Source organism: Bombyx mandarina, chromosome 18, assembly GCF_030267445.1.
Source record: "Bombyx mandarina strain Sakado chromosome 18, ASM3026744v2".
Classification (NCBI taxonomy): Eukaryota; Metazoa; Arthropoda; class Insecta; order Lepidoptera; family Bombycidae; genus Bombyx; species Bombyx mandarina.
This window is the reverse complement of record NC_143224.1, coordinates 1,518,468-1,533,218: the sequence shown is the minus strand read 5'-3', so window position 1 is coordinate 1,533,218 and position 14,751 is coordinate 1,518,468. Positions and strand designations below refer to the sequence as shown.

At 42.2% G+C, this 14,751-nt stretch overlaps 1 protein-coding gene across 1 annotated transcript; it reads right to left on the bottom strand.

Annotated features, from left to right (window-relative positions):
• Positions 1 to 1,779: 1,779 nt before the first annotated feature.
• LOC114248226 (chymotrypsin-2) lies at positions 1,780 to 14,575 on the bottom strand. The gene is made up of 5 exons (XM_089734534.1): positions 14,496 to 14,575; positions 5,014 to 5,245; positions 4,046 to 4,280; positions 2,573 to 2,746; positions 1,780 to 1,953 (listed from the first exon to the last, which is right to left on the bottom strand). Exons 1-5 carry the CDS (start codon positions 14,548 to 14,550, stop codon positions 1,807 to 1,809), a joined length of 843 nt encoding a protein of 280 aa, XP_089590660.1. The 5' UTR covers positions 14,551 to 14,575; the 3' UTR covers positions 1,780 to 1,806.
• Between the last annotated feature and the right edge of the window lie 176 nt (positions 14,576 to 14,751).

Genomic DNA, 14,751 nt, shown 5'->3' with positions numbered 1-14,751 from the left:
ATAAAAAAAAAAAAAAAAAACATTAGTTGAGAGCGAATAGAAAAGCTCGTGTCGGAGGCCGTGGTCCTTTTCAGGTCGATGAGCCGCGTTGGTAAGAAAATCAGACAATAGGCCGGAGAAACCGGGCAAAAAATCATAACTTACTCAATTTGTGTGGACCACAAACATATTATTGTACCTATATATATGTATTTTGTATGTATGTATTTATATCTATATGTGTTTGTGTACTTATTTTTATTTTTTATTGTTTAGATGGGTGGATGAGCTCACAGCCCACCTGGTGTTAAGTGGTTACTGGAGCCCATAGACATATACAACGTAAATGCGCCACCTACCTTGAGATATGAGTTCTCAGATCTCAGTAATAGTTACAGCGGCTGCCCCGCCCTTCAAACCGAAACGCATTACTGCTTCATGGCTGAAATAGGCAGGGTGGTGGTACCTACCTGTGCGAACTCACAAGAGGTCCTACCACCAGTAATTACGCAAATTATATTTTTGCGGGTTTGATTTTTATTATACGATGCTATTTTCCTTTACCGTGGAAGTAAATCGTGAACATTTGTGAGGTACGTATTTCATTAGAAAAATTGGTTCCTGCTGGCGGGATTCGAATACCGGCGCATCGCTACATACGAATGCACCGGACGTCTTATCCTTTAGGCCACGACGACTTCGAATCTAACGAGAGGCCTAAATTTTCTAATCTATCTATACCTTGCCATAAATACTGAGACAAAGGAAAAAAAAATCTATTGCAAATAACATTTATTACTTTTACAGTGTGTTAGTTTAATACATAAATTTAAAACAATTTAAAGTATAAAAAGCTTATTCGAAGTGGTCTCCATTGGCTGCAATACAGTCCTTTAAACGTTAAGGCCAGTTATCAATAGAAGCACGCACTCTTTCCATGGGAAATTTTTTCACTGCTAATCGTACGGATTGTTTTAGGGACTCCAAATTATCATGAGGCTTAGAGCAAGCCGTACTCTCTAAAACTGACCATGAATCACAATTCAGTGGATTAAGATCGGGACTAGACGACGGCAGTCTTCAGATCTGATGAAGTCCGAAACCTTCGTTTCCAACCAAGACTGCGTAGACCGAGCTTTATGACCTGGCGCCGAGTCTTGCTGGAAGGACCATTCTTGATTATTGAACATGGTGTTGTTAAGGGGCTTCACTACCTTCTCAAGAATGGTATCTTGATACACTTGTGCCGATGTTTTGATACCTTTTTCACAAAAGTATGGCCTAGTCACTCCTTCATAGCTAATAGCCCACCAAACCATCACTGAAGTCGGATAGTGTCCACGTTGCACTCTGTCGACTAATTGGGAAGCTTCCTTAGAGCTTTGAGCATAAATACGGTCATTTTGTTTGTTAAAATGTTGTTCAATTGTAAAAAAATTCTCATCCGTAAACAAAATGCATTGCTGTTCTGTATAAATGAATTGCTGTTCGTTAGTCTCGCTCAAACTCGAGAACGGCTGGACTGATTTGGCTAATTTTGGTCTTGAATTATTTGTCCAGACAGATAGAATTATTTGTCCAGAAGTCCAGACAAGGTTTAAAAGGTAGATAAATATGAAAATGCTCCGAATTAAATAAAAATAACAATTTTGTTTTTCTTTTGATGTCTCCCCTGTCGGTTTGTTTTAAGTTTCTTTTATACAAAAGTTTAGGTCTTTTATATATCGTTTGAGGCACTACGAAGTCTGCCGGGTCAGCTAGTACACAAATAAATACTCAAGTCATTTAGTAAGTGTTTATTTGGCTAGCCTCATAGACATGTCAGATTTATATGATGTTCTCTTCTAACCAGGAGCGGTAGGCGCTGATTCTGACGAACATGTCGGGGGCTCCCTGTGCGCACGGGAATCCCCAGGATACGATGCCGATTTCTTCATCGTTGTCGATACGAACTAATGCACTGCCGCTGTCACCCTGGAACATTGGAAACTTATTTGCCGAAAGTTTTGTTCTTTTAGCAACGTTGATTCTACGTGTTATGTGTCCACTGACTCCTAGAGTGGCATATTATTTAAGTTATACCATGAATCGTTTGATAGGTTTCTACTGGATTAACGGAGGGTCTTTTTTGATTTGTGTTGTAGAATGACTATAAGGTGTTCTTCGAGATGACAGTCCGATGATTATGTGATGCAGAAGAAGATAGCGATTCGGTTATTAAGCACCCCACGCTTTTTTGCAATAAAGTCATTTTCTCTTATACTATTTTTAATTCAAATTTATTTTAAATTTTTTAGTTGGATTCTCTATAAAAGCGTATTTTGTTCGTTTTTTTAAACTATTACTTATTTTTAATTTTTTTGTTGAATTTCAATTTTTTTTTAAATATTTCATTGTCGTCGGTCCTTAATAAGTATACCAAATTTCGAGTTAATCCGACGTTTTGAAGGGGGTCAAAATCATGTTCAAAGATTCTGTTACATACTTACGTCTGAAGCTAATAAAAGCGTATTAAAAATCGCCGCGAATATTAAAAAAATAGTTCATGTTATAATTTGCATAGCTTTATGAATGGAAAAAATGGAATGCTTACATTACAGGTACCAGTACCAGCAGCGTGGAATGTGCAGATTTCGATGTGTGGTTCTACAGATGGAGCTTGGATTCCGAGGTCAATGATCGCTTGGCGTACAGCCCTCACACAGCCGTCACCGTCGATTATACGGGCGTTGATCTCCAGGAGGTCGGGAGACAGAGGCTGGTTACGCTGTAAAATCAATCTGCTATTAACTGGAAACTGGAAATTACTACATAGAGCGCCTTGTCGTTCTGGGCAAAGTAGAAGACATCAGAGCGCGTGGAAGGTTGGATCGACCAAGTCAAGTCGGCAGTTAGCTCACCACAAACCTGGAGAAGTGGCGATTGCTCGTGATGCGTACAGCATCTGTCCAGAGAATTATACTGAATGACGACCATGATCGGTCTGACAAGAGCGATACGACAAAGTTTAGTGACTGGTACGGTTGGAAGTTCTTTCATAAGCTCTAAAAGATGAGTGCCGTGAAGGACCAACCAGCATGAGGATATCAAGGCTCAGTAGTAATAAACGTTTACAAGTATGCAAGGTGGCTTCGCGGCACAAATACGTAGGGTATGTGGGACTTGCCGATCTGCGGGCCCAAGGGTGTTTTTAGGGCCCTATCGCACTAAGCGACTCCCCTGCACTCTTACACCCGACGTCCGATCTCCGCCTGGGGTCAGAACCCGGTCCGCGTAGGGGGGCTCCCGCGGTCAATACTTCAACCAGACACGCGGCGCTACCCCTAGGACGCCCGACCGGCGGGTCGTCGAGGCCATAGTCGACGACAAACGACGCCGATCTCCGCGGTACGGCGGCTCTATCAGGCCGCCCGGGCGATGTCGCTGGTGTTCCAGGATACCCCTTGGTCAGAATCAGCTTGCCGGGTCGGAACGCCATATACTGCCGACAGGTCTACTTTTTCACAGTACTATGTCCAGCGACGACAGCGACTACAGCAATGCGGACTGTATCGCGGCCCACAGTCGACGACGCGTCGTCTTATCCTTCTGGTGCCAGCGCGCTAGAGCGACGGTAGCGTGCGGCGCAGCCTCGACACCCCTCAGGTCGCCCCGTGACCATCACCGGGAGGAGACTGCCTCCTCACAGGGGCCGGAGCAGGACGAACGCCCTTCTCCGACCCCCCGTGTATCCGAAATCCATGTATGTACATCACCATGGGAATCGCGGGATACGCTCAATTATATATTAATTACGGAAATTACAAATTTGCGAGTTTGATTTTTATCATCAGATGTTATTCATTTACCATGGAAGTCATTCGTGAACTTGTGTTAAGTACGTTTTTCATTAGAAATTTGGTACCTGCCGGCGGGATTCGAACACGGTTATAGTGCCATCGAACGATACTAGTACACCGGGCATCTTGGTTTTAAGGCTTTTTGAGAGCTACTTGTTTTGAGACATATTTTGTTGACTTTGCAGCAACACCTTGGTGCTTTTTATATATTTTCAAAAACACCTCACCCCAATCCTGCCCCATCCAGCCACCCTGACCGGAAAACCGCTTGGCATGAAATCGTAGTTCAACGCAATTGGTCTGACTAGGTCATTATACTCTACATCAGAAGTGGTGATGAGGAGACCTAGATCGTTCTTTAATGTTTGAGATACGTAGTTTGGATGTGTGATGTTTCTAGCGACAGCGTAGATCTGGCCACCGGAATTCCATTGATTGGTGCCGACCACCACGCGCAGGGAACTGTAGAATTAAATGATATGGTTATCATAATAGTTTCAAGTTATTGTACAGTGCTTACCGAAATCCATTGATTTTTTTTCCTACCTAAGCTGATAAACCTTGAGAGGCTATGTCAGCGTAACCTGAGAAATAGGTGAGCTCACGGGGCTCAAATCTGACGACGTTGCTAAAACTAACCCTAGCAAGAGCAGTGCTTCGCAGAATCTACCGCTGGATCGGAAACGCGACCCATTGAGAAGATCCGGCGAGAAACTCAGTGGGCTGAGTCTATGAGTTAACGGGTTCGACGAGAACGATGACCGATATTTGAGATACCTAAAGGCAGTGTTAGTGATACTAAAATAGCCCATAACAAATATCAAATGGCCAATAACTAGGTAACTACTAATTCAAATACCTCATATTTTAAATGATCAGCAGTGACCGCTGCCACCAATGTTATACGGGATTCTATAAATCCCTTTTTTTTTAAGACAAAATTTTAATTTACACTGGATTTAATTAAAACTTATTCAATAATAATTAAATACAAAAGATTTAGTATTGTATCGATACAGCGAAAGGCGCGAACGCGGCGAAGGATGGAGACGAACTGATTGAGTGGAGCGGGAAATGGTGATGAGGTATGGTATGGATAAGGATATGGCAAAGCTGATGCAGCAGGAATACGGTAGGATCTGCATAACTATAACAGAACGATAGAATAAAACTTGCATAAGTTTAGCTGTCTTACCTAGACAGAGCACCTGAAGAAAAAACCGAAGCTATACAATGGGCAGCCGTGAGTACGGTACGAGGAGTGACCAATGATCCTCCGCAGACTAAGCTCCTGATGAGAAAATTTATGGTCATAGCGACCATATGAGGATGGCTGCCGCGAGCCGCCGGGGTCCCTTCCACGATACGAGCGTTTCGGTCAGCGTGCTCGTAGAATATGGACATGTCATCTTCGGGCTTGGGGAATGCTGAAGATGAAATTTGAAATGAATGCAATTTGAATTATCTATATAAAAAAATCAAATTGAAGTGTCCGTTTGTGATATTAAAATAAATAATAGTTTAAAAAAACGAACAAAATAAGCTTTTATAGAAAATCCAACTAAAAAATACAAATAAATTTTAATAAATTTGAATTAAAAATAGTGTAAGAAAAAATGATTTTATTGTAAAAAAAGCGTGGGGTGCATGGTATCAGTAGTTATAAATATTTTATGAACAGAAGATATGAGTAGAAGGGTGATTTTGATAATATCCTGAAAAGCACCAAAGTGTTTTTTAAACTATTATTTATTTTTAATTTTTTAGTTGAATTTCAATATTTTTTTTCATTTTTTTTTAATATGAATTTTCATCAGTTCTTAATTCGGGTTAATCCGACGTTTTGGAGGGGGTCTAAATGATGTTCAAAGATTCCGTTACAAACATACATACGTCTGAAGCTAATAAAAGCGAATTAATAACCGCTTTTTCTACATGCTTCTGAATGAATGTAATTATATAGTCTGGCCATAAACATTTGTTACATAAAAACTACTTTTTTTTCAAGTTTTTAATTATTTTGAATTTGGAACACGTATATCAGTCTTTCTCAAAGTGGGCGATAACGCCCCCTGGGGGGCGTTTGAAACCTAGAGGGGGGCGTTAAGGGGCCCAGGAAAAAATGGGGGGCGTTGATGTGGGTTAGGGGGGCGCTGTAAAATTTGTAATTTCATTTACTTTATAGTATTTTAAATTTCACTAAAATTAAAACTCGTTTATATTTCTACCCTGTATGATGTTATAAAAACTTAAAATAATTAACATAGATTTCGTAGGATAGCCCACACACCGTACGCAATCAAGTTTTTGCGGAACATGATCGATGATAAAATTAGAGCAATTTTACCTTTATTATATTTCTCCAGAAATTATTTTAAACATTAAAAAAAAAACCACCATGCAGAGTTTTAAAATATTACACATACGTAAACTAACACAAATTGAGATTTTCTTTACTTTCTTTCTTATTTTTAACATAAGGGCATTTTACAGCATTTTCCTAGCATTTTATAAGAAATTACTGATGTAAAAATCATAATTTTTATATAAAATGGAAATGCGTATATAATTATTGTTCAAAAACTTGTCTTAGATTATTATTTTTTACAATTTACCCATTACCGTCCAATGTCAAATAGTATAGTAAGCATCGATATATTACCAATGGTAATATATTACCAGTGTTATATTACCATAATATATTACCTAGATAGTAAGCCTAAACAGCTACTGTTGATTAATTCCGGCCGCTTTCTCTCAACTTCTTGCTTTAATCTCATCAATTGTTCGCAGTAGAGTTCAGAATCGAAGGTCCTGCCTGGTGGTAACAGCTCATAATGTATAATGCCCTTCCAATCTCACCACACACACAGCATCACCTTGTTGCGAGTTAACCCGGGTTTCGCCAGAGTCTGTGAAGCCTGACCGGCCTTTGACCACAACCTTTCTCGTACGTTCTTGTCGTACGTGATCCACTTTTCATCACCAGTTATCAGCTTCTTCAAAAATGGTTCGGTTTCATTACGTCATAATAAAGAATCACAAATGAGTACACGGTTCATTAGGTTTCTTTCAGTGAGCTTTTTTGTGTACCCAGTTTTTTTCAAATGCGCCATAACTATTTTGTGATCAATTCCCAGTTCTTCAGTTACGTCGTAACTAGTGATATGCCGATCTTGCCCCACTTTTTCAAAAATGGCATCGATTTTATCCGTAATAGGGCGATCAGAGCGACGTGCATTTTTGACATCAAAATTTCCGGATTGAAAACGCTTAAACCAAATTTGTGCTACTCTCACAGACACTGCACTAGGTCCATAAACATTTTTCACGGCTTGCGTTGCATTTTTACCTTTTTTGTAGTGAAATTTTAAAATGTATCGAATATCTTCATTAGATTCCCTCATCTTGACAGTACGAAAAATAAATAAAAATCACACATCTTCCTAATTTTAATTTGGAATTATCTTCTTTCGAATTTAAACTTTTAATGATACCAAAACTAGCCAGATACAAATAGTATAGCCAAAGAGATTTTATTACAAGTTCATACATTTTTTAGCTATTGCATATCTTTTATCGCGGGCCTTGAGCGCGGCGAACGAATCATGAAATTCCGTAACGAAAAAAACCTAACATCCCTCACTCCGCCTACCATGTAGCTCGCGTTCAACACATTCACACGTTACGCTTGTGTAGTTTTGTGAATAAGCGCGAGGCGTGACGTCACACTGCATGCGCATCATGAAAAGTCTGCCCATCTCTCTCTCGCGCGGTTTAGCTTATGAGTGTGAAGGGGACAGTTAAGGTTTTGCCTTTATTATGGTTTAATAGAGCGTGGTGTTGTTTTATTATTGTTTTAATATTAAATTATCATTGTCTAATTATAATGTCATAAGTTGATAAAAAATGCTATGCAATAGCTTTACTGCTGCAGTTCCCGAGTGCCACACGTTTTTTTTTGTCAGGAGGAAATCGCCGGACTTCCGCCCTTCACTGGGGATGGAAGGCGGGGCATGTCGGAGTCGAACCGACTAAAACCTCCTGTCGCTCAACAACCAGCATCCAAACCTCGCATGAGACAGAGCTCATGAAAAGGCAAAGGGGGAAAGTGAAGCGTTTAGTGCGGAGCACATCTCTCCCATCACCCTCCCCCCTCGGGACGCCGGACTGGCGGTCGTCGGCGCCACGACCACCAGCCCTCTCGGTCGGCAGGCTGTCCGAAGCCCGCCTAGATGGCGCCGGTTAGAATGTCTATCCTACGGAATACCCCGCTGGGTCAGAACCAGCGTGGGTTGAGGACAGCCGGCCTTCCATCACCCGGATGCTCATGCGTAAAACGTGTGCAGAGCAGCTTGCACGTCGTCTTCTTGGGCCCCCTTCGCCGGTCCCCAGGCCGACATGTGAGGGAGACCCGAAACACTTAGAGGGCCAGGGCTTGGGCGAGAGCCGTTTCCCTGGACCCCGCTCGACGGCGGCGGGCCTGTGCATCTCTCACGCGCCCCGCCACCCCCTTTTGAGAGATGGTGCACTCGCAGAAGTCGAGCATCGCTTTCCACGACTCGTCGTCACCGAGCATCGATGCCAAAACACTCGGCAACGACAAGTCGTTTCCTATTTTTGTGACGAGGACACGCCGCCACCCCTCCCATGCGGGGCAGGCGACGAGCGTATGCTCTGCCGTGTCCAAGTCGCAACCACAATGGTGGCACTCTGCCGTTGGCTCAGCTCCGATCCGGTGCAGAAACTCACCGAAGCAACCATGCCCAGTGAGTACCTGCGTGAGTCGAAAAGTGAGGCGTCCTTTGCCACGATTCACCCAATTTACAAGAACCGGGCGAATCGCCTCGACGGTCCCACGACCAGCCCCGAAGGATTAGCCAGCCGCCTGGACCATGACTCCAGCACGGACCGCCGAGATTGGGCTCTCCGCGCTCTGACCACACTGGGTCCGGGACGCGCCACGCCCTGGGCACGAAGGTTAGCCCGCCACTGGTAGTCAGCGGCGAGCACCTCCGCCTCCAGGACCCAAGGCGGCGTCCCAGCCAGTACACACGCCGCCTCGAAAGAGATGGTGCGATAACCACGGATGATCCTGACCGCGATGGTGCGTTGCGGCCGTTGCAGCAACTTCGCTACCCCCACGGCCAGTGACTGGCCCGATACGGGCGCCTCGTATAAGGCCATTGACCGCACCACCCCCGTATAGAGACGGCGCGTCACCTGGTCAGGCCCCCCGATGTTGGGAAGAAGCCGGCTTAGCGCGCCGGCCACCCCCAACAAACGAGGGACCAGGTTCTGAAAGTGAACACAGAAGGTCCAACGACTGTCCAGAATGAGGCCGAGGTACTTCAACTGCACCCCGACCCGATACGGACGCCCGCCGCCAACCACGATATGGGCATCGACAGGTGGCACTCTCCGGGGCCTGTGGAACCACATGGCCTCGGATTTACTGAGTGTCACGTCGAGGCCCAATCTCCTGATTTTGCCGACGACATACGCTACCCCAGCGGTGGCAAGACGAGCAAACTCAGCAAAACTCCCTCCCCGGGACACGACCAGCGTGTCGTCTGCGTAACAGATTACGCTTAGGCCCGGGAGGAGGGCACCTCTCAGTACCCAGTCATACCCGATATTCCACAAAAGGGGGCCGAGCACCGACCCCTGTGGAACACTGCGCACGACCGGGAACCTGTGCACGATCCCACCGTGTCCAGTACACGTGACCGATCTGTCCTCCAAGTAGGAAGCCACCAGTCGGCGAGGTTAGGGAGGGGCACTCCGTGTCTTACCAGGGGCATTTTTTTAAATACAAGAACACCTATTGCGGCATAACTATAATAGTTAGACATATACTGTCGCGACACTTTTTGTAAATAATAATGTTTTTTACAAAGTCGTAGTACATTATTTTATTCTATCATCAATAGTTTTCGTAGGGCACGCGACGTAAAGAATATTTTAGGTAAAAAAATTTCCACCTTGGGTTAAATTATTGGAGTTTTAGTAAGGATACCTAATTTTTTTCAAAAAAGATTATGTCACTCGGAAATGGTGAAGCTTCCTAACGGTGAAATAATTTTTCAAATCGGCTTAGTGGTTTCGGAGCCTATTGAATACAAACAAACAAACAAATCTTTCCTCTTTATAATATTATAATAGATAATAGATATTAATTATTACGAACAATAAAAACGCTGACTTAGGCGGCGGTTTTTATTTGAACCAGTTCTAAATTATAAACTTATATTCTATGAAAAATTTCCCATATTTATCTATAATACGAAATGATATAAATTTATTTTTCGTAGTTTCCTTCCATCTTGCGTCGATAATCCTCAATGCTGAGGGTCGTGGCCTTCTCTAATAACTTTCTCATGCATCATCTTGCGCCATTCTTGCCTGTCCTCGGCTGTGTGGATAGCAACGTGGACTGAGGTATTGAGAGTGGAGCGTATTTGGTCCGACCAGCGCATTGGATTTCTGCCTCTGTGCCTTCTCCCGCATACCTTGCCTGTTAATAGCAGCTTTTCCAAATTGTCACCTCTCTTTCTGGCGATATGTCCAAAGATCTCGAAACTCCTCCGCGCGCATGTAGTGCTGAGGCGCATTGGAATATTGAGCTCGATAAGAATGGATTCGTTGGTTCTGTGTTCTGTCCAACGAATCCCGAGCATTTTCCTCCAGCACCACATCTCAAACGCGTCGATGCGTTGGCGGTCGGCTTCCTTGAGGGTCCAAGTCTCTGCGCCGTAGAGAAAAATGGAAAAGACGAGGGAGTTGACGAGCTGCTTTTTGGTATTCCTCGAGATGTTTCTGTCCCCCCAAACACGGTCCATTTGGGACATAGCTCTCTTTGCCATACTGATTCGCCTTCTGAGGTCCTTTTCGGAGGATCCATTACTAGCTATGACGGAGCCCAGATAAATGAAATCCTCTACGACTTCCAGGTTTAGCTTATTCGTAGTTTAATAAGTTATTATTGTTAGTAGTATTATTTACTAGTCGAAATATAAAATTTTAATTATCTAGCATAGTAATAGTACAGTGAACTAGCAATTTATTTTGGTAATTCTGAATTTAAACAAACATATTGTTAAGATGAATTCATTTTTACTTTGCAAATTTGTAAATACACGCTCTGTAGCAATGTACAGACATATAATAATATGAAGAAACAATAATAGCATCTACAAATACATATATACTACGTGGTACTACATTTACTAAAATTAATACAACATTTATTAATTAAATTAATGAAATTGTGATTTTAAAGTTTTAGGGGTGTATAAAAAATGGGGGGCGCTGAAAAATAATTGATTTTCAAAGGGGGCGGTAAAAGAAATAAGTTTGATAATCACTGACGTATATTATTATAAAAACTTTTTTGATTTTGCGCCATTTCACGTCGAAACCCCGTCGAAGCCCCATTAGGAAGCAAAATATCTTATCGTGAGAAATGAAGATTCCCTCTAGGACTCTGTCGTGTATTATAAAACAAGACCTGAAGCTCGGCGCTTATCGTCGATATACAGGACATGCCCTAAATCAATCTATACAATTAAAGAGAGTGGATCGATCAAAACGCCTACTCTTTCGATACGCAGGTGAAACGCACAGAAATATCCTCTTTACCGGTGAAAACATTTTCACGATTGAAGAACACTACAATAAGCAAAATGATAAAGTGTACGCACATTCTAAAGAAGCTACTTTTTTTTTTTTATGATTGAGAGATTACTGGTGGCCCGGAGGCCTTTCCAGCTTCACCAGGACAGGTGGGCGAGCAAAGGCTCAGCCAGGAGGGGTGGGATTTGCTAACAACTGCCCGAGCGCCTCCGAAGGAGACCTAACAACTCAAGAGCAGTTGCTTCGCGAATGAATCTACTACCGGATCGGAATCGCGACCCACTGAGAAGATCCGGCGAGAAACTCAGCGGGCTGATGCATGGGTTAGGCTGCACGTCGACCTCTTTGTCGAGTTCGACGAGTACGGTTACCGGGGTTCCTCAGCCTGCTCCTAGTGTTAGAGCTGAAGGTATCTAATGCAAGAGTTATTGGATCTGATGGATCCGTAAGGACGTGTCTAGGGCGAAGAAGCTACTCAAGTGGTCGGAAAGGTACATTGTTGTCATCATCCTGGGTGATGGTTTGGTCGGGCGTGTTTTATCAAGGAGTCACAAAACTACATTTTTGTGGAGTGAAAACTTCAACTAAAGTGTATCAAGTAATAGGTTGAATTGCATATTGTTAGATCTAGCAGTATATAAAAGTAGCTAATCAACCTGCCCTGAGTTATTGAATATTAAATAGCCTTTGCATCTATTGGAAAGGTCTTCAAGAAGGTGTACAAAACGCTTTTTAGGAAATGAGTCGATTGTTTCTTTACAACCATGCGGAAAAGGTGCACATCCCAGATTCGCCGGGTCCGGGTCAGCTCTAACAGCATCCTGAAGGCATTAACAGACCGTTATGACTGTCGGTACTTGAACCATTGTACCATGGTTCATTTGCGGACTAAATAATAATAATAATGCTTGGTTCGAAGTAAGTATCAGTTGAATGGGATATTTGAAATGTATTCAATTGATAATTATTTTTAATAAATGTATCTTTTTTTATTTGAATGGTGTTGTTAATTTTAAGTATGTTTCAATGATATTATGTACACATATGGACTTCTTGTTGTTTGAAATAAAATAAATCATTCATTCATTCATTCATTCACTTAAAAAGGTGTAGCGGCTATATACGCAGAATAGCGGGAGACGATAGGCCCAGGATCGAGTCACGTGGCGTGCATTGGAGAGGCGCATTTCCAATGGTCTAAAATAAGCGGTTATGATGATGATGATGATGACGATGATGATGATCTATAGGAAACAACAAATGGATGATCTTCAGCCGAGTGCGTCATTTAGTTCGGTAGATCAACGCTTTGAATGTTGCACTCTGGGTATTATATAACATTTTATAGTATTAAGTGGCAATCAGAACTCTTAGACATCAAAACGCTATTTATTTTGAAACTTAAGGTCACAATTGAGCTATGTAATGTCTGTCTCACTATCAAACGGGACCGCATGGCTACTTGACGGCAGGAATAGGCAGGATGGTTGTACCTGCCCGGGCGGGATCACAAGACGTTCTCCTACCAGTAAAGTGAGTTCAAGTAAACGTTAACGTCAAATTGTAATCTCTATCTAATAATGTTCGACGTACAAAGCGAGCGCAATGACATGTCCTTCTTCAAACGAGGCTTGTGGAGAGTATTAAGCTGTAGGCAGCGGCTTGGCTCTGCCCCTGGCAGTGCTGAGGTCCATGGGCGACGGTAACCACTCACCATCAGGTGGGCCGTATGCTCGTCTGCCTACAAGGGCAATAAAAAAATAAAACATAATTGTATTCCAATGTTTAAAAGAGTATTCGAAGTGACTTGCTTTTATGAATCATTGATATATAGTGATATTTTCCAGACGCATTAATTGTTATTGTAGTCATAGTGCGCATTACAATAATTCAAGATTACGTTTAAAACATTAATTTGTAATTCGTAAAAGGATTATTATATGATTTTATCTGCGCATTTATGCTAGAGATTTATGCTAGACTGCTAGAGGTGATGCGCGGTTTCAGCTGCTTTTAAATATTAAGTTACAAAATTGTAATTCTCGGAAAAATCTGCTATTGTTGTCATTAGTTAACATAAGTTTTTCAATTTTTATGTTGGCCGTTTGTGATTTGAAATATTCGTTAGCCACTACTTAATGTCGGAATCATACCAGCCGTTTCGAATAATATTCCGGACAAACAAACAGGCAGTCACAAAAGAATGTATGTTATGATTTATGCGGATTATATCTAGTATGTACTTACTTAATTGGCAGTGATTGCAAATAATCACGCGAGCAAACACAAACAGACAGTTCAAAATAAGCAATCTTTTAACGCTACTAATATATATTTTCTCGTACCACGCTTACCTTTTTTTCCTACCTAAGCTGATAGCCTTGAGAGGTTATTTCAGCGTAACCTTAGCCAGTAGGTGAGCTTACGGGGCTCAAACCGGAGTGATGCTAACACTGACCCTAGCAAGAGCAGTGCTTCGCAAAATCTACCACCGGATCGGAAACGCGACCCACTGAGAAGATCCGGCGAGAAGCTCAGTGGGCTGTGTCTGTGGGTTAATTCGCTCGTCGAGCCCTTCGTCGCAAGCTACGGGTTCGACGAGGTCGGTGACCGGAACGTTTACCACAAGCACATACAAGACCAGAAAATATTCATACCATAAACATTAGATATCCTGCACTAAGATTTTGACTCAACTTTTTTTAATGATTAAAGGATTACTGGTGGCCCTAAGGTCTCTCCAGTTTCATTAGGAGGAGTGGGATCAGCTAACATCCTCCCGAGCGCCTCCGAAGGAGACCAAACAACTCAAGAGTATGAAGGCGGCACGGTCGCGTACCGTTTTAATGTGGATGGATCCGTGAGGTTGTGTCTATGTAAGGTGTCTACGGTGACTGGCTCCTGCGTAATCAGGAGAGACTCATCAAACCATTACCAATTGTAATACGGTCACATTTCTACGTGTGTGTGTTCCTTTTGTATGTGTTTCTTTAGGCTGCATTAGGCCGTCAGCTAATTAAAAGACATTTTATAAAAACTCACCATAGACTACTTGGGAAAAAATTAAAAACACTAAAAATTTATTTATCGTAAACATATTGTCTGTCGCCTGAATGTAATTAGCGAAGAATACAGGCAAGCACGTAATACATAGGTATATGATAATATTGTAGGAAGTACTATCGTACTGATTAAAGTTAACATTGATTTGATGCAGATAAATATGAAAATATTCTTTAAATATACAAATCTAGATTTTAATCATGGATTATTTGAATAAACCATTATGAATTTGATT